Genomic DNA, 23,615 nt, shown 5'->3' on the forward strand with positions numbered 1-23,615 from the left:
GACTGCAATTCCTGGACTGAGGCGGGAGCAGTGTAATACACGCGGTCCTCAGACTGCAATTCCTGGACTGAGGCGGGAGCAGTGTAATACACTCGGTCCTCAGACTGCAATTCCTAGACTGAGGCGGGAGCAGTGTAATACACGCGGTCCTCAGACTACAATTCCTGGCTGAGGCGGGAGCAGTTTAATACACGGGGTCCTCAGACTGCAATTCCTGGCTAAGGTGGGAGCAGTGTAATACACGGGGTCCTCAGACTGCAATTCCTGGACAGAGGTGGGAGCACTGTAATTCCCAAGGTCCTCAGACTGCAATTCCTGGACCGAGGCGGGAGCAGTGTAATACACGCGGTCCTCAGACTGCAATTCCTGGACTGAAGCGGGAGCAGTGTAATACGCGGGGTCCTCAGACTGCAATTCCTGGACTGAGGCGGGAGCAGTGTAATACACAGGGTCCTCAGACTGCAATTCCTGGACTGAGGTGGGAACAGTGTAATACACGCGGTCCTCAGACTGCAAATCCTGGACTGAGGTGGGAGCAGTGTAATACACGGGGTCCACAGATTGCAATTCCCGGACTGAGGCGGGAGCAGTGTAATACACGCGGTCCTCAGACTGCAATTCCTGGACTGAGGCGGGAGCAGTGTAATACACGGGGTCCTCAGACTGCAATTCCTGGACTGAGGCGGGAGCAGTGTAATACACGGGGTCCTCAGACTGCAATTCCTGGACTGAGGCGGGAGCAGTGTAATACACGGGGTCCTCAGACTGCAATTCCTGGACTGAGGCGGGAGCATTGTAATACACGCGGTCCTCAGACTGCAATTCCTGGACTGAGGCGGGAGCAGTTTAATACACGGTGTCCTCAGACTGCAATTCCTGGACTGAGGCGGGAGCAGTGTAATACACGCGGTCCTCAGACTGCAATTCCTGGACTGAGGCGGGAGCAGTGTAATACACATGGTCCTCAGACTGCAATTCCTGGACTGAGGTGGGAGCAGTGTAATACACGGGGTCCTCAGACTGCAATTCCTGGACTGAGGCGGGAGCAGTGTAATACACTCGGTCCTCAGACTGCAATTCCTGGACTGAGGCGGGAGCAGTGTAATACACTCGGTCCTCAGACTGCAATTCCTGGACTGAGGCGGGAGCAGTGTAATACACGCGGTCCTCAGACTACAATTCCTGGCTGAGGCGGGAGCAGTGTAATACACGGGGTCCTCAGACAGCAATTCCTGGACAGAGGCGGGAGCACTGTAATTCCCAAGGTCCTCAGACTGCAATTCCTGGACCGAGGCGGGAGCAGTGTAATACACGCGGTCCTCAGACTGCAATTCCTGGACTGAAGCGGGAGCAGTGTAATACGCGGGGTCCTCAGACTGCAATTCCTGGACTGAGGCGGGAGCAGTGTAATACACAGGGTCCTCAGACTGCAATTCCTGGACTGAGGCGGGAGCAGTGTAATACACGGGGTCCTCAGACTGCAATTCCTGGACTGAGGCGGGAGCAGTGTAATACACGGGGTCCTCAGACTGCAATTCCTGGACTGAGGCGGGAGCAGTGTAATACACGGGGTCCTCAGACTGCAATTCCTGGACTGAGGCGGGAGCATTGTAATACACGCGGTCCTCAGACTGCAATTCCTGGACTGAGGCGGGAGCAGTTTAATACACGGTGTCCTCAGACTGCAATTCCTGGACTGAGGCGGGAGCAGTGTAATACACGCGGTCCTCAGACTGCAATTCCTGGACTGAGGCGGGAGCAGTGTAATACACATGGTCCTCAGACTGCAATTCCTGGACTGAGGTGGGAGCAGTGTAATACACGGGGTCCTCAGACTGCAATTCCTGGACTGAGGCGGGAGCAGTGTAATACACTCGGTCATCAGACTGCAATTCCTGGACTGAGGCGGGAGCAGTGTAATACACTCGGTCCTCAGACTGCAATTCCTGGACCGAGGCAGGAGCAGTGTAATACACGCGGTCCTCAGACTGCAATTCCTGGACTGAAGCGGGAGCAGTGTAATACGCGGGGTCCTCAGACTGCAATTCCTGGACTGAGGCGGGAGCAGTGTAATACACAGGGTCCTCAGACTGCAATTCCTGGACTGAGGCGGGAACAGTGTAATACACGGGGTCCTCAGACTGCAATTCCTGGACTGAGGCGGGAGCAGTGTAATACACGGGGTCCTCAGACTGCAATTCCTGGACTGAGGCGGGAGCAGTGTAATACACGGGGTCCTCAGACTGCAATTCCTGGACTGAGGCGGGAGCAGTGTAATACACGGGGTCCTCAGACTGCAATTCCTGGACTGAGGCGGGAGCAGTGTAATACACGGGGTCCTCAGACTGCAATTCATGGACTGAGGTGGGAGCAGTGTAATACACACGGTCCTCAGACTGCAATTCCTGGACTGAGGCGGGAGCAGTGTAATACACGGGGTCCTCAGACTGCAATTCCTGGACTGAGGTAGGAGCAGTGTAATACACGGTGTCCTCAGACTGCAATTCCTGGACTGAGGCGGGAGCAGTGTAATACACGCGGTCCTCAGACTGCAATTCCTGGACTGAGGCGGGAGCAGTGTAATACACTCGGTCCTCAGACTGCAATTCCTAGACTGAGGCGGGAGCAGTGTAATACACGCGGTCCTCAGACTGCAATTCCTGGCTGAGGCGGGAGCAGTGTAATACACGGGGTCCTCAGACAGCAATTCCTGGCTAAGGTGGGAGCAGTGTAATACACGGGGTCCTCAGACTGCAATTCCTGGACTGAGGCGGGAGCAGTGTAATACACGGGGTCCTCAGACTGCAATTCCTGGACTGAGGTGGGAGCAGTGTAACATTGGCAGCCCTGGGCATTACATTGTTTGACTGAAGCAATAACAGTATAATATGGTCGACCCTAGAATTGCATTTCCTGGACTGAGGCATGAGCAGTGTAATCTTGCCTGCCAAGGGAATGATATTCCCGTTTTGAGACTGGAGCTAGGTTAACTGGTCTGCCGTAAGGATGTAATTCCTGAACTGAGGCGGGAGCAGTGTAATCTTGGTGGCCCTGCAATTAATTCCCTGATTGAGGCGGGGGAAGTGAAATCCAGGCGGTCATGGACTGAAAATCCTAGTCAGAATCAGGTGCAGACTAACCTTGGCCTCCCTGGAAGGAAATACTTGGACTGAGGCATAAGCAAGCTAATCTAGGTGGTCCAGGGAATTAAATTCCTGGACTGAGGCCGGGCCATTATAATCTTGCCTGCCCTGGGAATTAAAGTGCTGCACTGAGGGAGGGGCAGTGTAATCTCGGTGGCCCTGGGAATAGAATTCTTGGATTTAGATTGGCACAGTGTAATTTAGGGGTCCCTGGATATGAAAGTCCTGAGCTGAGGTGGGAGCCGCGTAATCAATAAGGCCCAGCGATTGAATTTTCAGGATTTTGATGGGAGCAGTGTAATCTAGGTGTCACTGGTTGTGAAAGTCCTGAGCTGAGGCGGGTGCAGTGTAATCTAGGTGTCCCTGGTTGTGAAATTCCTGAGCTGAGGAAGGAGCAGTGTAATAAAGGTGTCCCTGGTTGTGAAATTCCTGATCTGAGGCGGGAGCAGTGTAATCTATGTGTCGCTGGTTGTGAAATTCCTGAGCTGCGGCGGGAGCAGTGTAATCTAGGTGTCCCTGGTTGTGAAATTCCTGAGCTGCGGCGGGAGCAGTGTAATCTAGGTGTCGCTGGTTGTGAAATTCCTGAGCTGAGGCGGGAGCAGTGTAATCTAGGTGTCCCTGGTTGTGAAATTCCTGAGCTGAGGTGGGGGCAGTGTAATCTATGTGTCGCTGGTTGTGAAATTCCTGAGCTGAGTTGGGAGCAGTGTAATCTAGGTGGCCCTGGTTGTGAAATTCCTGAGCTGAGTTGGGAGCAGTGTAATCTAGGTGTCGCTGGTTGTGAAATTCCTGAGCTGAGGCGGGAGCAGTGTAATCTAGGTGTCGCTGGTTGTGAAATTCCTGAGCTGAGGCGGGAGCAGTGTAATCTAGGTGTCCCTGGTTGTGAAGTTCCTGAGCTGAGGCGGGAGCAGTGTATTCTAGGTGTCGCTGGTTGTGAAATTCCTGAGCTGAGGCGGGAGCAGTGTAATCTAGGTGTCGCTGGTTGTGAAATTCCTGAGCTGAGGCGGGAGCAGTGTAATCTAGGTGTCCCTGGTTGTGAAGTTCCTGAGCTGAGGCGGGAGCAGTGTATTCTAGGTGTCGCTGGTTGTGAAATTCCTGAGCTGAGGCGGGAGCAGTGTAATCTAGGTGTCGCTGGTTGTGAAATTCCTGAGCTGAGGCGGGAGCAGTGTAATCTAGGTGTCGCTGGTTGTGAAATTCTGGAGCTGAGGCTGGAGCAGTGTAATCTAGCTGTCGCTGGTTGTGAAATTCCTGAGCTGAGGCGGGAGCAGTGTAATCTATGTGTCACTGGGTATGAAATTCCTGGAATGAGGAAGAAGCATTTTGTGCATGCAGCCCTGGGAATGGAACTCATGGGCTGAGGCGGGAGCAGTCTAATCAAGGTCTCGCTGGAAGGAAACATTTGTAATGAGGCGGGAATAGTGCAATGTGGGCTTCGCTGGGAATAAAATTCCTGGACTGAGGTGGGAGCACTGCAAACTTGGTGACCGTCGCAATGAATGTCAAGGAATGCGGCGTGAGGGATGTAATCTAGGCAGCCGAAGGAATGGAATTACTGAACTGAGGCGGGAGCAGTGTAATCTAGTTGGCCTGGGAATGCCTTTCCTGGACTGAGGCCTCAACAGTGCAATCTAGGCTTAGCTGGGAATGACATTCCTCAACTGAGGGAGCAGCAGTTAAATGTAGGTGGCCCTGGTGATGACATTCCTGAAATGAGGCGCGGGCATTGCAATCTTGCTGAACCTGGGAATTAAATTATTTTTCTAAAGCGGGGACAGCGTAATGTAGGCGGCCCTGGGAATAAAATGTCTGAAATAAGAAGGGAGCTGTTTAAGGTGGGCAACCCTGGGAATGAAATTACTGGATTGAAGCGGGAACAGCTCAATTTAGGCTGCCCTGGGAATGCCTTTCCTGGACTGAGGCCTCAACAGTGCAATCTAGGCTTAGCTGGGAATGACGTTCCTCAACTGAGGGAGGAGCAGTTAAATGTAGGTGGCCCTGGTGATGACATTCCTGAAATGAATTGCAATCTTGCTTAACCTGCGAATTAAATTATTTTTCTAATGCGGGAACAGCGTAATGACCCTGGGAATAAAATGTCTGAAATAAGAAGGGAGCTGTTTAAGGTGGGCGACCCTGGGAATGAAATTACTGGATTGAAGCGGGAACAGCGCAATTTAGGCTGCCCTGGGGAAGAAATCCTGGACTGAGGTTGGAACAGTGCAATTTAGGCTGCACTAGGGATGAAATTCCTGGACTGAGGTTGGAGCAGTGCAATTTAGGCTGCACTAGGGATGAAATTCCTGGACTGAGTTTGGAACCGTGCAATTTAGGCTGCACTAGGGGTGAAATTCCTGGACTGAGGTTGGAACCGTGCAATTTAGGCTGCACTAGGGATAAAATTCCTGGACTGAGGTGGAACAGTGCAATTTAGGCTGCCCTACGGATGAAATTCCTGGACTGAGTTGGAACAGTGCAATGTAGGCTGCCCTGGGGAAGAAATTCCTGGACTGAAGCATTAGCAGTGTATTCGAGGCAGCCCTGGGAATGAACTTCCTGGTCTGGGGTGGGAGAGTGAATTCAAGGCTGCCTGTGAAGGAAATTTCTGAACTCAGGGAGGAGCATTATAATATAGGCAGCTCTCGGAATTAAATTCTTGGATTGACACGGGAGCAGACTTATCCGGGCTGCCGAGGGAATTATGTGCGCGGACAGAGGTGGGAGCAGTGTAATTAAGGCAGACCAGGAAATGGAATTTCTGGACTAAGGCAGGAGCGGTGAAATCTGCATGACATTCAGGCCTGGCCTGATAAGTAGCAAGTAACATTCGCGCCACACAAGGGCCAGGCAATGGCTATCACCAACAAGAAAGTGTTTAACCAGAGCAACTTGACATTCAACAGAATTACCATCGCCGAATCCCCCACCATCAATATCCTGGGGTTTCAGCATTTACCAGAAACTTTACTGGACCAGCCACATAAATACTGTGGCTACAACAGCGGTCATAGGCTGGGTATTCTGCGAGAACTGTCTCACCCCTTGACCCCCCAAAGCCTTCCCACCATCTGCAAGGCACAAGTCATGTATATGATGAAAAATTCTACACTTTGCTGGGTGAGGGCAGCTTCATCAACACTCAAGAAGCTCGACACCAGACAGAATAAAGCAGCCCATATAACTGCCACCCCATCCAACATTTTAAGCATTCCTTCCCTCCACCACCGGCGCACCGTGGCTGCAGTGTCTATCATGTACAAGATGCCCTTCAGCAACTTGCCAAGGCTTCTTCGACAGCACCTCCCAAACCTGCGACCTCTTCCCCTGAGAAGGACAAGAGCAGTAGGCTCATGGGAGCAATAACTAGGGCTGTAGAGAGGGCTTTAAACTAATTAGTGGCGGGGAAGTTTTAAGAGAGCGAAAAATATAAATGACAGCGGAGAAGGCAATAGAGCAAGGTAGCAGTGGGGGAATTAAAAACCAGAGCGTGTCAGGAAGGGACAGAATGTATAATGATAAAGGTAAAGTAGGAAAAGGGGTAAAAGCAGGAATAAATTGTAAGTAAACATGTTTTAAAGTTCTTTATCTGAATGCACGCAGCATTCGTAACAAAATTGATGAGTTGACAGTGCAAATAACTACACATGGGTATGATCTGGTGGCCATTACAGAAACATGGCTGCAAGATAATCATGATTGGGAACTAAACATACAAGGGTATTTGACAATTAGGAAGGACAGACAGGAAGGAAAGGGAGGTGGGGTTGCTATGTTAATCAAGGATGGAATCACTGCAATAGTCAGAAATGATATTGGGTCAAAGGATTAGGATAGTGAAACAGTTTGGGTGGAGATAAGGAATAATAAGGGGAAAAAGTCACTAGTGGGCGTAGTCTATAGGCCTCCTAACAGTTGCAACTCTGTTGGTCGGAGTATAAATCAGGAAATAGTTGGGGCTTGTTGTTGTGTATGTACCTTTAAGAGAATAACTGATCTCAGACTGCAGTACCGGCAGTGACCGCCCCTGTATAAAAGGCGCTAGAGAGCCTCTGTTGGTTAGATTCGTTTATGCCTTTCACCAGTAAACATCTCTTTGTTTCTCTCCTGCTAGTCCGTGTCTCAAACATTCACGGACTTAACACTGGCGACAAGTTAGAAACGAACTTACCTGCAACTCAGCAGCAGCTCCGACGACGTGTTGAAGGTCGGAGCCAGGTAAAAAAAAAAAAATAGGCCATTGAAACTCGAGAAACGTGCGTCGACCGTCAATCATCGATTTCAAAACTTGCAGGAGAGACTGCCCAGAGCCAGGCTGGGTTCCTCGGTCCGTGGTTTCCCAGCTAATCGGGCTGGTGGCAGGTAGTGCTCTGATCCTTCCTGGGCTGTGGTGGGCTGAAGCTCGATCGGGTGGCCTTTCAACGGGGCCGGGCAGCGAGTCAGGAAGCAATGAGAGAGAGAGAGAGGGTGGAGCATACAAGGCATGGCCGGTGTTTCGAAGCTGGGCAGCGTTCGGACCTCAGAAGAGGGAGGGAAGTGTTCCAGAGGGTCCGCTCCATGACGGGAAGATAATAAAAGAAAATGAATTAATATTTAACGCGCAGGAAACCGGGGAAAGCAGCGCTAACAACAGCAGGGAAGAAGGAAAAGCGCGGGAGGCGCCATTTTGTTAAATCGGAGAATAAGGCAAAGCACGGGAGGCGCCATTTTAGATTTGCAAGATGCCGAAGACTGGCTGTATCACTGCTTTTGATAATACATTAGAGGACTGGACCATGTATGTGGAAAGAGTCGAGGTATATTTCGAGGCAAATGAAATAGCGGAGGGAAAAAAGGCATCAACATTGCTAAACGTAATGGGCGCTAGAACGTACGGCCTATTGCGGGATCTGATTACTCCAGCCAAACCGATGGTGAAGAGTTTTAACGAAATTGTTGCTGTTCTACAGGAGCACTTAAACCCTGCACCGCTGTTGATAGCAGAAAGATTTAAATTCCACAGGAGAACTCAGTACAAAGATGAGAGCAATGCTGAGTATCTTACGGAGCTACGCAAGCTATCAAAGCAATGCCAGTTCGGAGCAGGACTGGCAGATACCCTACGGAACAAATTTGTCTGTGGACTCCTGAGTGAAGGAACACAGAAGAAGTTACTCACAGAAAAAGAGCTGACGCTAGATAAGGCTTTCAGCGTGGCAGTATCGTATGAAGCAGCAGCCAGGGCAGCTGCAGAAATTCAACAAAATCCACAGGAATACGGCACCCACGAAATGACATGGGGATTTGGAAAAAGGTTATCGCTGCGGCAGAACTAACCATGACCAGAAGGACTGCTGGTCCAAAGACAAAATATGCAGACGATGCGGGAAGATTGGACACATTGCACGAGTTTGTAGGTCTGGGAAGAAGACCAGCGACAACAAAAAGTCTACTAAGGAACCATACAAGAATGTACTAAAGATGACGGACAGTAGTTCCGAAGACCAGATGAGCGATAGTGAATCCGAGAACAGGAGATTAAGCTGTCTCAAACTTCACAATGTAATCGCAAAAGAGGATCACCGAACCATTTGGGTCACCCTCATGATAGCAGGGTCCCAAGTTAAAATGGAATTGGATACAGGATCAGCGCTAACCATCATGAATCGACGAGACTATGAGCGGCTATTTTCACACATACCCTTGAGAGAGACATCCATCGTCTTGATGACGTATACAGGGCAAAAAGTATACACCAGAGGAAAAATAAGGGTGCCTGTCGAATACAATGGCAAGAAAATACAGAAATTGTATCTCTACATACTGCCAAATGGTGGACCACCGTTATTGGGATGGGAATGGATCAGGAAGATAAACTTAGATTGGCATTCCATTCATGCAATGACGGTGGATGGTAAAAAAGATGAAGACGTCACTCCTGGACGATTGTCAACAATCTTAGCTAACGCCAAAGAGGTATTTCAACAAGAACTGGGCACGCTTAAAGGCGTAACCGCCTCATTAAAAATAGAAGAGAATGCAGTTCCCAAGATTTTCAAAGCGAGACCGGTACCATATGAAATTCGTCCAGCCGTCGAGGCAGAGCTGGAGAATCTGGAGAAGGCGGGCGTGTTGTCTTAGGTCGACTGGAGCGAGTGGGCGACACCCATCGTTCCTGTCATGAAGAAAATGTTAAGCAATAAGTCCGGAGAGCCAAGGAAGATTTGCATCTGTGGGGATTTCAAGGTGACGGTGAACCCTATCCTTCACACAGTACAATATCCTCTTCCAAGGATAGAAGACATCTTCGCCTCACTGTCTGGAGGGAAGCGTTTTACAAAAATTGACCTAGCACAAGCATATTTGCAGATGGAGGTTGAAGAATCCGCTAGAAAGTATCTCACGATAAACAATCACAAAGTCTTTACCAGTATCATCGATTGGTATTCGGAGTAGCATCGGCTCCGGCGATATGGCAAAGAGCGATGGAACAAGTCCTGCAAGGGATTCCAGGGACTCAGTGTTACTTGGACGACATCCTTGTAACAGGTGAAGATGACAGTGAACACCTTAACAACCTAGAACAGGTGCTCACTAGACTACGGGAACATGGGCTGCGAGCCAACCGCCCCAAGTGCGAATTTTTTAAGAAACAGGTATCGTATTGTGGCCACGTGATTGATGAAGAGGGGTTATATAAGTCCCCTGACAAAATTGAAGCGGTTGTTAAGGCCCCAGCGCCGGAAAATGTGTCGCAACTGAGGTCATTCCTCGAGTTGGTGAATGACTATCATAAGTTTTTGCCGAATTTGTCGACAATTCTGCATCCACTGAACACCCTGCTACGAACGGGGGTAGCATGGAAATGGAGCGATGATTGTAAACGTGCTTTTCAGAAGAGTAAGGACTTAATCACTTCGAAGGAAGTATTGGCTCACTACAACCCAGCACTGCCAATCAGGCTGGCGTGTGATGCATCTACCTACGGCATTGGGGCAGTACTGTCACATAAATTCCTTGATGGGTTGGAGAGGCCGATAGCTATTGCGTCACGCTCGTTAACTTCTGCCGAGCGTAACTACGCCCAGATTGACAGAGAGGCCCTCAGCCTAGTGTGGGGAGTGAAGAAGTTCAATCACTATGTGCACGGTCAAAAATTTACTCTACTAACCGATCATCAACCTCTTGTCTCCATTTTCAACCCTCAGAAGGGCGTACCGATAATGACAGCACAATGGCTGCAGAGATGGTCCCTTTTCCTAGGGGCACACCAATATTACATCGAGTACAAAGGAACTAAACAGCATGGAAATGCTGATGGATTGTCACGTCTACCGTTGCCGACGGTGGAAGAAGAATACCTTGCAGTGGATCCAATGGAGATATTCCACTCGACCATAGTCGAATGTCTCCCTGTGACGAATGCAAACATAGAAAAGGAAACACGGAATGACCCGACACTATTACGGGTCTATGATTTAACGGTGAAGGGATGGCCAACACATGGCGCGCCACTGCTGCCAGCATTCTCGCCAAGAAGAGAACACCTGTCAGTGTGCAGAGGAACCTTGATGTGTGGATCCAGAGTAGTAATTCCACCTAAGTTGATGGATAGAGTGCTCAATGAGCTTCATGAGGGTCATCTGGGTGGGGTAAAAATGAAGAGCTTAGCCAGAGCGTTTGTGTGGTGGCCGGGAATCGATAGAGAAATTGAAGAGATGACCAAGAGCTGTGCAGGATGCCAGAAGGTCCAAAACGCCCCACCACAAGCTCCTCTGCATCCATGGGAGTGGCCCTCACCTCCATGGCAAAGGGTGCACATTGATTTTGCTGGTCCCTTCATGGACTCGATGTTTTTAATTGCAGTGGATGCACATTCAAAGTGGCCAGAGGTAATAAAAATGGCCTCAACCACCACGGAAAAAACTATCGCAGTTTTACAAACCATATTCGCCAGGAACGGGCTGCCTGAACAGATTTGCTCTGACAATGGACCACAGTTTGTGTCTGAAGAGTTCCGGAGGTTCTTAAAGAACAATGGTGTTAAGCATTACACATCTGCTCCATATCATCCAGCCACTAATGGATTGGCCGAGAGGTTTGTCCAAACATTCAAGAAGGCTATCAAGGCAATGTGTAATGAAGATATACCCCTACAACACAAGGTGGACAACTTCTTGTTTGCCTACCGGAATGCGACACATGCGGTTACCAACCAAACTCCAGCCATGATGTTCTTCAATCGAAGACTACGATGCCGCTTGGATTTGGTTAAGCCAAACGTCCGAAGAGATGCGGAGAACAGGCAGTTTTTGAATATGAATGAAAGGCCGACCAGGAGTTTTAAGGTAGGTCAACCAGTTTTGGCCCGGGACTACCGCACTGAGAAATGGCAGCCAGGAACGATTTGTACACGACAAGGACCTCTCATATATACCGTGGACGTTGGGGAGAGCATTGCAAGACGCCATGCTGACCAGATTCTAGAGTCACTGGAAAACGTCAACTCCACACCACGATCTGATACACCTGGTAATGAAATCGACGTTCCAATTGCAGTTACCGCAGAACCGGTAATATTGGAAGCAGAGGAAACAAACGACGACATAGATTCCGACTCAACATTGCCAGCAGAACCTGATACTCCAAAGAGGCGTTATCCAGACAGAATTAGGAAGCCTCCTCAAAGACGGAACTTATAATTGCTTAAACTTAACCAATGTATCTAGCAACAGTAATTGTGATTGTAATTCGTTATCATTAGTTGTTAAATGAATGTTATGTACTGTTTATCTAAAAGGGGAGGAATTGTTGTGTATGTACCTTTAAGAGAATAATTGGTCTCAGACTGCAGTACCGGCAGTGACCACCCCTGTATAAAAGGTGCTAGAGAGCCTCTGTTGGTTAGATTCGTTTATGCCTTTCACCAGTAAACATCTCTTTGTTTCTCTCCTGCTAGTCCGTTTCTCAATCATTCACGGACTTAACACTTGTAATAAGGGAACAGCTATAATCATGGGGAATTTTAACTTTCTTATTGACTGGACTAATCAAATTGGGCATGGCAGCATTGAGGTAGTGTTCATAGAGTGTATTAGGAACGGGTTCCTTTAGCAGTATCTAACTGAACCAACCAGGGGGCAGGCAATCTTAGATCTAGTCCTGTGTAATGAGACAGGATTAATAAAAAATGTCCTATTAAGGATCCCCTTGGAATGAGTGGCCATAATATGGTTGAATTCCAAATTCAGTTTGAGGGTGAGAGAGTTGGACCTCAAACCAGCGTACTAAGCTTAAATAAAGGAGACTATGAAGGTATGAGAGTAGAATTGACTAAAGTGGACTGGGAAAACAGATTAAAGTGTAAGATGGTACAAGAGCAGTGGTCTACATTCAAGGAGATATTTCACATCTTTCAAGATAAATATATTCCACTGAGGGGAAAGGGGAGTAAAAGAAAAGACAGCCATCCGTGGCTTAGTAAAGTAATAAAGGATAGTATTCGACTGAAAACAAGGGCATATAAATTAGCCAAATCTAGTGGGAGGAGAGAAGATTGGGAAGCATTTAAAAGCCAGCAAACAATAACTAAAAGATTAATTAAGAAAGGGAAGATAGATTATGAAAGTAAACTAGCAAAAAATATAAAAACAGATAGCAAGATTTTCTACAGCTATATAAAAAGAAAAAGGGTGGCAAAAGTGAACGTTGGTCACTTAGAGGATGGGACCGGGAAACTAGTGGTGGGGAACATGGAGATGGCAAAGACGCTGAACAAATATTTTGTATCAGTCTTTACAGTAGAGGACACTAAAAATATCCCAACACTGGACAAACAGGGGGCAATTGGGGGGCAGGAGCTAAACACGATTAAAATCACAAAAGAGATGGCACTCAGTAAAATAATGGGACTTAAGGCGGATAAATCCGCCAGACCTGATGGCCTACATCCTAGGGTCTTGAGAAAAGTTGCGGTAGGGATTGTGGGTGCATTGTTGATCATTTTCCAGACCTCCCTGGACTCAGGAATGGTCCCGGCAGATTGGAAAACTGCTAATGTAACACCCTTATTTAAGAAGGGAAGTAGACAAAAAGCTGGAAACTATAGACCAGTTAGCCTAACATCTGTGGTTGGCAAAATGTTGGAGTCCATTATTTAGGAAACAGTATCAGAGCATTTGGATAAACATAATTTAATAGGACAGAGTCAGCATGGTTTTACGAAGGGGAAGTCATGTTTGACAAATTTGCTCGAATTCTTTGAGGATGTAACATACAGGGTGGATAAAGGGGAACCAGTGGATGTAGTGTATTTGGGCTTCCAAAAGGCATTTGACAAGGTTCCACACAAAAGATCACTGATCAAGATAAAAAATCACGGGATTGGGGGTAATATACTGGCATGGGTGGAAGATTGGCTATCTAATAGAAAACATGGTTTTACGAAGGGGAAGTCATGCTTGACAAATTTGCTCGAATTCTTTGAGGATGTAACATACAGGGTGGATAACGGTGAACCAGTGGATGTAGTGTATTTGGACTTCCAAAAGGCATTTGACAAGGTTCCACACAAAAGATTACTGATCAAGATAAAAAATCACGGGATTGGGGGTAACATACTGGCATGGGTGGAAGATTGGCTATTTAACAGAAAACAAAGAGTTGGGATAAGTGGTTCGTTCTCGGGCTGGCAATCAGTAACTAGTGGTGTCCCACAGGGATCAGTGCTGGGACCCCAACTCTCTACAATCTATATTAATGATTTGGAGGAAGGGACCGAGTGCAAGATATTCAAGTTTGCCGACGATACAAAGATGGGAGGGAAAGCAGTGAGTGAGGAGGACATAAAAAACCTGCAAAAGGACATAGACAGGCTAAGTGAGTGGGCTGAGATTTGGCAGATGCAATATAATGTTGGAAAGTGTGAGTTTATGCACTTTGGCAGAAAAAATCAAAGAGCAAGTTATTATCTGAATGGAGAGAAACTGCAAAGTGCTACAGTACAAAGGGATCTGGGGGTCCTGGTACATGAAACACAAAAAGTTAGTATGCAGGTGCAGCAGGTGATCGGGAAGGCCAATGGAATCTTGGCTTTTATTGCAAGGGGGATGGAGTATAAAAACAGGGAAGTCTTGCTGCAGTTATACAGGGTATTGGTGAGGCCACACCTGGAATACTGCATGCAGTTTTGGTTTCCATATTTATGAAATGATATACTTGCTCTCGAGGCGGTTCAGAGAAGGTTCACTCGGTTGATTGCAGAGATGAGGGGGTTGACGTATGAGGAAAGGTTGAATAGGTTGGGACTCTACTCATTGGAGTTCAGAAGAATGAGAGGCGATCTTATCCAAACATATAAGATTGTGAGGGGGCTTTATCGGGTGGATGCGGTGGGGATGTTTCCACTGATGGGTGAGACTAGAACTAGGGGGCATAATCTTAGAATAAGGGGCTGCCCTTTCAAAACTGAGATGAGGAGAAACTTCTTCACTCAGAGGGTAGTAAATATATGGAAATTGCTACCCCAGAGAGCTGTGGAAGCTGCAACATTAAATAAATTTAAAATGGAGATAGACATTGTCCTTGCAGATAAGGGAATTAGGGGTTACGGGGAGAGGGCAGGGAAGTGGACGTGAGTCTAGATTCAGATCAACCATGATCCTATTGAATGGCGGAGCAGGCCCGAGTGGCCATATGGCCTACTCCTGCTCCTATTTCATATGTTCTTATCACCTCCAAGCTCCCCTCCAAGGCACACACCATTCTTACTTGGAAATATATCATCGTTCATTCATCGCCACTGGGTAAAATTCCTGGAACTCACTCTCTAACAGCATTGTGGTAGTCCGTTCAATACATGGACTGCAGTAGTTCAAGAAGGTGGCTCACCACCACCTTCTCCTGGGAAATTAGGAATGGGCAATAAATGCAGGCGTTGTCAGCGAAGACCATATCCCATGAACAAATTAAACAAAATCTTAGTGAGCCTCGGATGAAATTCTTGGATAGATGCGGAAGCAGTTTGACCCACTCCGCCTATGGTTTGAAGTTCATGGACAGAGACAGGAGCAATGTAAACTAGGTGGCCCAGAGAATACAATTCCTGGACTCAGATAGGAACAGTGTAATATGGCATCCCTGTCAATGAAAATTCCAGATTGAGGCGGGGGAGTGGAAATCTAGGCGGTCCAGGGAACCTAATTCCTGGACTAATGGATGGTGAATGTAATCAATCCGGCCCTCTAATTCGAATGAGGTGTGAGTAGAGCAATCTGCGTGGACATGTGAATTTAATGCCTAGACTGAGGGAGGAACAGTGCAATCCAGGTGGAACTGCGAATGAAATACCTGGAGAGTGCCATCAGCAGTTTAATCTTGGTGGCCCTGGGAATTAAATTCCTGGACTGAGGGAGGAACAGTGTAACCTAATCTGCTCTGGGAATGAAATTGCTGGACTGAGGGAGGAGCAGCAAATCTTGGTAATCTGGGAATAAAATTCCTGGACTGAGGCGAGAGCAGTATTCACTAGGCGGCCCTACGATTGATTTTCCTGAAGTGAGGCGGGAGCAGTGAAATCAGTACGCCCCTGGGAATATAATCCATGGACTGAGGGAGGAGCAGTGTAATGCAGGTGGCTCTGGGAATGTCAGTACTGGACTGAGGCTGGAGCAGTGTAATCTAAGCGGCACTGGGAACGAGAATTCCTGGACTGAGATGGAAGCAGATTACTGCAGGTTGCCCTTGCCATGGAATTAATGGTTTGAGGCGGGATCAGTGTAGTCTAGGCTGTCCTGGGAAATAAATTCATGGTCTGTTGCGGGAGCAAAGCAATATAGGATGCAACTAGATTTACATTACCGGATTGAGGCCGGATTAGTGTAATCTAGACAGACCTGGGAATGCAATTTCTGGACTGAGGCGGGAGCAGTGCAATCTGGACGAGATTCAGGCTTGGGCTGATAAGGGACAAGTTAAATTTGCAACACACAAGTGCCAGGCAATGATTTTCACACAAAAGAGAGAGCCTAACAACCGCCCCTAGATAGTCAACAGCATTACCATCGCCGAATCCCCCACCATCAAAATCCTGGATATCACCATTGAGCAGAAACACAACTGGACCAGCTTCATAAATACTATGGCTGCAAGAACAGGTCAGATGCTGAGTTTTCTGCGTCGAGTGACTCACCTTTTGATTCACCAGAGCCTTCCGCCATCGACAAGGCACAAGTAAGGAGTGTGCTGGAATACTCTGCAGTTGCCTGGATGAGTGTAGCATCAACAACACTCAATAGGCTCGACACCATCCAGGACATAGTAGACCGTTTGGTTGCCACCCCACCATAACCATTCACTCCCTCCACCTTCGGCGTACTGTGGCTGCAGTGTGTACCATGTACAAGATGTACTGCAGCAACTTGCCAAGGCTTCTTCAACAACACCTCTGGAACACTCGACCTCTACCACCTGGAAGGACTAGGGCAGCAGGCTCATGGTAACACCATCACCTCCAAATTCCCCTCAACACCATCCTGAATTGGAAATATATCGCCGTTCCTTCATTGTCGATAGGTCAAAATCCTGGAACTCCCTTTCTAACAGCACTGTGGGAGTACTTTCACCACACTGACTGCAGCGGTTCAATAAGGCGGCTCACCACCACGGTCTCATGGACAATTAGGTATGGGCAATATATGCTGGCCTTGCCAGCGATACCCAAATCCCAGGATCAAATAAAATAAATCTTAGTGACCCTGGAATTTAAATTCCAGGATTACGGCGGGAGCAGCGAAATCTACACTGTCCAGGGGATGAAATTTCTGGATAGAGGCAGGAGTAGTGTAATATAGTCAGCCCTATAGTTGAAATTGCTTGACTCAGGCAGGAGCAGTGAAAAATAGACTGTTCATGGAATTACATTTCTGGATTCAAATGTGAAATGTATAATCTGGGCGGCCTTGAAAATGAAATAACTGGAGTGAGGCGGGAGCAGTGTAAAGTAGGCTGCCCTGGGAATTGAATTCCTTGATTGACGAGGTTTCTGTGTAATCTTGGCGGCCCAGAGAATTAAGCTCCTGGATTGAAGTGGGAGCAGTGAATTCTAGCTAGTCCAGAGAACAAAATTCCTGAACTCAGATAGGAGCAGTATATGTAGGCCTCCTACATTATTGGACTGAGGCGGGGACAGTGTAATCTAGGCAGTGCAAGGGATTTAAAATGCTGGACTGAAGCAAAAGCAGAGTAATCTAGGCGGCCCAGGGAATAACATTCTTGGACTGAGGAGGACGCAATGTATTCTAGCCAGCCCTCGGAATGGAATTACTGAACTGAGGTGGGAGCTGTGTAATCTAGCCAGCCTGGGAATGACATTCCTGGACTGAGGAAGCAGCAATGTAATCCCGGCGGTCCAGGGAATAAATGTCCTGGACTGAAGCCGGAACAGTGGAAACGTGTCAGCCCAGTGAACACCATTCCTGGACTCAGGCCAGTGTGTCATGTGTGATTACAATCTTTCCATCACTGTGTCCATCTCTAAGTTCCTGCCGTTTAGGAATATTTATTGATGGTGACTATTTTTGCCTTGTTAGTCTGGGTTTGAATACATCAGATAACAAGATTGGGGGAATCCAGCCTCCTCTCTTCTTTTATTCATATTGTTTCTGTCACTTTCTCCTCTTTTGTTCACTGGTTGTGTTTAATTCAGGAAGAGAAACTCCATTCTCTTTGATCAATCTCGGTATTTTATGCTCGGCTGAAATATTCCACATTCGGTCACTTTTAATTTAAAACTGTGTACAACATGCTAACCTAGGTTGTGTTGCAATAACGTGTTGATTTGACATTGGGTCACTGAGTGTGTTTGTTCAATGTCTGTAATTAATGCTATTTACAGTGAGGCCTAATTATATCACTCAGGGATTTTGCTCTGCTATAAAGAAGGAGCTCCCTTCACAGTGTGACCTCACACAGTCAGCGCGCTGCCTCCAGCATAAAGACCACCAGCGACTCACAGACCGGAAGATATGGCTGTGCCACCTCCACCGCCCCCTCCGCCTCCCCCGCCCCTTCCTGATAATTGGCTTGAAAATGTGCGGATAGCTAACTTATTTAATGAAATACAAAAGATTTACTACCCAATCCTCGCTACTGTTGGAGTTCCGAGTAAGTTCAATGACCAGTTATGAATTCCATAAACCATGTTACACTGTAATATTATTCTTGCTATTTACAGTGTGATTTTATTCATTAATGATTTTCTGTGCTTGCATTTCTTGCATCATCTAAATCGTTTAAATGCAAGTCTTTCTTTTTATCAATGTTAATGCATGAGTTGTTGTATAAAAATACTCGGATTGCCTCGCTACAGTTGGTGCTCCTGTTAAGACTCTATATCTAATAATTAATTCTGTTAGTTATGTTTAACAGATTTAATGTTCTTATAATTTCCTCCCCCACCCCGGCAGCCCTCGCTGCTGTTGGTGCCCCTGGTAAATCTCTGTATGCAGCTTTCAATTCTGTAAATAATTCTTAACTGTATTTCTCTCCTTCTTTCCATGTTCCTTGTCATTCCCCATGCTTTCCGCGCTGCTGTCCGCTATTGATTCTGAACGTGATACGGTGTTACCGAGTTTGCAATATTCTATGTTCATTTCAAGCAATGATATTGAACCCAGACTCTTTATTTAACGAATTTCCGTCTGCTATCCACACTGAACATTCCTAACAGATAAGAAAAATGTTTTCTTGGATTAGGAAACTTTTCACGTAATGGCAAAGGTCTTCGACCTGAAACGTTAACTCTGTTTCTCCCTCTCCACAGGTGCTGCCTCACTTGCTGAGTATTTGCAACAGTTTCTGCTTTCATTTCAGATTTCCAGTATCCACAGTATTTTGCTTTTATTTTCGATTAATGATCGGAATGACTATTTAAACAGAGTCACAGGAAGAAAATCCTGGCAGGTCATATTCATATCTTTAAATGTGTGAAATATCCGCTAATCATTCAGTTCCAGTCACTGTCTCTTTTTCCACCAGCTCCAGTTCAGCATTCGTGGCACTGCTTCAGGTAGTTGGAACAGGATTACAAGGATAATTTACATTCTCATAAAATGTTCTTTAGCCAGATTTCAATACAGTAACGTGCAATCTTTGTTTTGAATTTACAATTAAGTCACATACCCGTCTGGCACAGTTCAGTGGATCTCTCAGTGAGACCCAGTGTGGTTCTCTATTGCCTCCTGATGTACTTCAGGATTAACAATCCCAGCTGAGGATAAGACAATCCTTTGATATTTTGTCCTCTAATATTCTCTGCACAAGGTTGGAAACCAACATGTGAAATGTACAAGGATAATTCTCTTCAATTTGTGTTCAGGTACTTTACAAAATCGTTCAGCAACACTTTGCCTGTTGGATTATTCGTCTGAATTCGATGTTGTTAAATACATTTACTGAGGCATTTATTGCCAATAATAACTATGTATTGCAATTCAGAATCCATTTTTTTGCAATGTTATTTGGAAAATCTTCCTTTCAATGAGCTACAATTTGCGTATTTCAAGAAAAATGCGGTAAACTCAATCCTCAAAGCAAGTCTGACAGCCTAGTTGTCTTTATAACTGCGGTTCATTTGTATTTATCTTAACATGGTCGTATTACATCCGTACATTTTAAATAGAATTGACTGTAATTATTGCATGCCAAGTTTGCAGTTTCTGTGGCATTCATTTACTGTTCTATATATAAAGGATATTCAAACCAAGATCAGGAATCCAAGCGGGATTTCCGAAACCCGAACACAGGGCACAGAAGCGAACTGCACTGCTCAAATTGCTGACTGGTCCTGGGACACGGAGTTCTGTAAGAGTAAAATAACATAGGAACATAGGAAGAGGTGTAACGCATTTAGCCCCTCAAGCCTGTTTCGGCATTTAATGAGATCATGGCTGATCTGCGACCTAACTCCTTATACACGACTTTGCCCCATATCCCCAAATATCCTTGGTTAACACAAATCTATCAATCTCAGCCTTAAAATTGACAATTGATCTAGCATCAACTTCAGTTTTGTGGAAGAGAGTTCCAAACTTCTACCAACCTTTGTGTGTAGAAGTGTTTCCTAATTTCACTCCTGAAAGGTCTGGCTCTAATTTCTAGACGGTGCTCCCTAGTCCTAGAATCCCCAACCAGGGAAAAGAGTCTCTGCCTATCTACCAATCTGTTCATCTTAATAACTTGAAAACTTCGATCAGATCACCCCTTAACCTTCTAGATTCTAAGGAATTCAATCGTAATTTGTGTAATTTCTCCCCATAAATTAACCCTTGGAGTCCGGGTGTCATTCTGGTAAACCTACGCTGCACTTCCTCCAAGGCCAATATATCCTCCCTAAGGTGTGGTGCCCAGAAATGCTCACACTACTCCAGGTGTGATCTAACCAGGGCTTTGTATAGATGCAGCATAACCTCTACCCACTTGTGTTCTCGGGCTTTAGATATAAAGGCCAGCATTCAATTAATGTTTTTGATTATTTTCTGTACCTGTCGATGATATTTTAATGATCTATGTAGATGCTCCCCTGCCTCATTTGAGCGCCACTCGTTTTAGCTTCTCGCCATTTAGAAAGTACCCTGTTCGATCCTTATCATGTACAAATTGGAAAACCTGACCTTTGAATTCGTTAAAACCCATTTGCCACATTTTTGCCCATTCACTGAATCTATCGATATCCCTTTGTAATTTCATGCTTTCATCAATACTGCCTACATTGCTGCCTAACTTTGTGTCATCCGCAAATTTGGATATATGACGTTCTATGCCATCATCTACGTCGTTAATAAAAACTGTGAATAGTTGAGGCCCTATCTGGTCCTGGGAATGTGTCACACTTTAGAGTCATTATTTTATTTGTTACTATTTATTTATTGACAATTTTATTGAGTCCCAGTCTCTGATACAATATTAGTTTCCTTGGGATTTCCGGCATGCTTCTTCCTCTACAGTAAATACTGAAACAAAGTCTGTTTTCAACATGTCCGCCATTTCCTTATCATTGACAATATCACAACTTTCAGTTATGAAGGGTTCAAATTTACTCCTGACCACCCGATCTTCATAATATAATTGTAAAATTTATGTGTGTCGATTTTGATACCCCTTACAAGTTTCTTTTCATAATCCCTTTTGTAGCTCTTAGTAACTGTTTTGTGACCGTTTGCTGTTCTTTGTATCTTTCAAATTCGCCAGGATCTGTGCTACATTTTGCATTTATATAGGCTTTGTCATTTATTTCCATGCTGTCCCTTACCTCTTTAGTCGTCCAGGGCTGTTTATTACAAATAGAGCTCTTGCCCCTCAGGGGTATAGACTGTTTCTGTATTAGCTGAAATTATTTTTTGGACATCCCCACTGATTGTCTGTTGTTTTACCCATTAACAGTTTTGCCAGTTTACTGTGGACAGTCTCTGCCTCATCCCGTTGAAGTCAGCCTTACCTAAACCTAGAAACCTAGCAGCGGTTTTGCGTATCTCTTCATTGAACTCGATCATGTTCTGATCACTATTAGAAAAATGTTTCATTAGGCTGTTAAGTAAATCTGGCTCATTACTCATTAATAAATCTAACATGGAATGCCCCTTGTTGGTTAAGAACCTATTGCTACAGAACACTATCCTGGACACACTCAATAAATTCACTACATTTCTGAAATGTGCTAATCTGCTTTTCCCAATCTATTCCTGACATACTCTAGTCCTTTGCATCCCTGGTACCTCACCTGATGCTTTATATATGCTGAGCTAAAGGTAGATCTATCATTTCATCTCTCAGTGAGCAAACAGCTGTTACTTTTATGTATGTATTTATTTCATTTCATTTATTGATTAATTATTCAGACAATAAAGATTTACAGATTCAAAGGTAATATAATTAGATTATATCAATGATTGTCGGTAATTAGATTCAGATTTCACCCCGAATTCCATTAAAATGCTGCTTTTGCTGCCAGCCTGATGTAAATCTTCACTGTTTATTACATTCCGCAGTTAACTTAGTGACCATTGTGATCCTGTCTCGGGGAAAGTGCGGTCTCTCCACATGTGTCACTCACTACCTGGTGGCCATGGCAGCGGTGGATCTACTGGTCATTATCATCGACCTGATATTGAGGCAGATTCCAATTACTTTTAAGAAACGATTTGCTCCTGTGTATTCTATCCCCGTGTGTAATATCCACGCCGTCCTGCTTTATGCAGTCACAGACTGTTCTGTCTGGTTCACTGTCACTTTCACCTTTGATCGTTTTGTGGCAATTTGTTGCCAGAAGCTGAAAACTAAATATTGCACTAAGAAAACGGCTGCTGTGGTTCTAGGAACAGTGACTGTGCTGAGCTGTTTAAAGAACGTTTTCTGGTATTTTATGTTGACAGCTGAATATGCGCTGGAGAACACCCCCTGGTTCTGTGATGTAACACTCGAGGTTCAGTTTTCACCGGCCTGGGGGGCAATCGAGTTCCTTCATCATATTCTCACCCCGGGGGTCCCATTTGTTCTGATTCTTCTGCTCAATGCTGTCACCGTCAGACACATTTTAGTGTCCAGCAGAGCCCGCAGGAGACTCCGGGGTCCCAGCAGTGGGGAGCGTCCCAGAGACCCAGAGATGGAGAGCCGAAGGAAATCCATCATTTTACTGTTTGCTATTTCGTGCAATTTCATCCTGTTATGGTCTGTGATTATGGTCTATTCTATATATAACCGGGTGTGGCGATTGGTTGATTATATTGTGTCTCTACCTATATATTTTCCAGGTTTGGGACAAATGCTCCAGCTACTGAGTTGCTGCACAAACACTTGCATTTATGCCGTGACACAGACTAGGTTCAGACAGCAGTTGAAAAATGTGTTGGAATATCCCTTTACTTTAATTGTAAAACTCATTAAAGAATGAGATGAACTGAAGAAGTTCCTGCATCAGAACGTAACCCCATCTCATATTCTGTCCAACCCAGTCTAACCGCAGGGCCAGTGATATATGTTAGTATTAGCACACTCACTGACACACTGTCTGCATCATAAACCAACGGCTGAGACATCCTATGAAATGTAAAACACTGCCACTGACCTCAGAAATATTAGCACACTGAAAGTGGTAACTGGTTTATATTAACACACTCACTGGAACACTCTGATCATACTGTTATACTGTCAAACGCTGATAGTAATCAACAAAATACTCCCCCAGATCCGCTGCTCATATTTACAATGAAACCCCCGGTAAATATTAACCCAGTCCATGTTCAAATATTAACTGAATCACAGAACACCGCACAAATATGAAAATACCGGCAGAGACATTCTTTGTGCAATGACATTCTCCAACACAACCACAACAAATATAAACACAAGCATAGAGACACATTTTTCATTATATTACACTGTCATCGGTGTCCTGTGGAAAAATCTCACCCACTCTCTCGCCTGGCATGCCCCACATCACTCTTTCTC

At 45.9% G+C, this 23,615-nt stretch overlaps 1 protein-coding gene across 1 annotated transcript; it reads left to right on the plus strand.

The window, feature by feature from the left end:
- The first annotated feature begins 18,088 nt into the window (after nucleotides 1-18,088).
- LOC147091200 (putative G protein-coupled receptor 139) lies at nucleotides 18,089-23,151 on the plus strand. The gene is made up of 2 exons (XM_085976521.1): nucleotides 18,089-18,275; nucleotides 22,157-23,151. The coding sequence occupies exons 1-2, from the start codon at nucleotides 18,137-18,139 to the stop codon at nucleotides 23,056-23,058; spliced, it is 1,041 nt and encodes a 346-aa protein (XP_085832647.1). The 5' UTR covers nucleotides 18,089-18,136; the 3' UTR covers nucleotides 23,059-23,151.
- Nucleotides 23,152-23,615: the final 464 nt, after the last annotated feature.

The sequence above is a fragment of the Somniosus microcephalus genome, unplaced genomic scaffold (genome assembly GCF_052327205.1).
Source record: "Somniosus microcephalus isolate GS21.2 unplaced genomic scaffold, FLI_Smic_1.0 unresolved_chr3, whole genome shotgun sequence".
Taxonomy (NCBI): Eukaryota; Metazoa; Chordata; class Chondrichthyes; order Squaliformes; family Somniosidae; genus Somniosus; species Somniosus microcephalus.

What these genes read in the sequence shown, in the direction of transcription:
- LOC147091200 (XM_085976521.1), top strand. Translation starts at nt 18,137, where the DNA reads ATGGCTGTGCCACCTCCACCGCCCCCTCCGCCTCCCCCGCCCCTTCCT. An exon ending in CGCTACTGTTGGAGTTCCGA is followed by an intron (nt 18,276 to 22,156) that starts GTAAGTTCAATG and finishes TACATTCCGCAG; the next exon opens with TTAACTTAGTGACCATTGTG.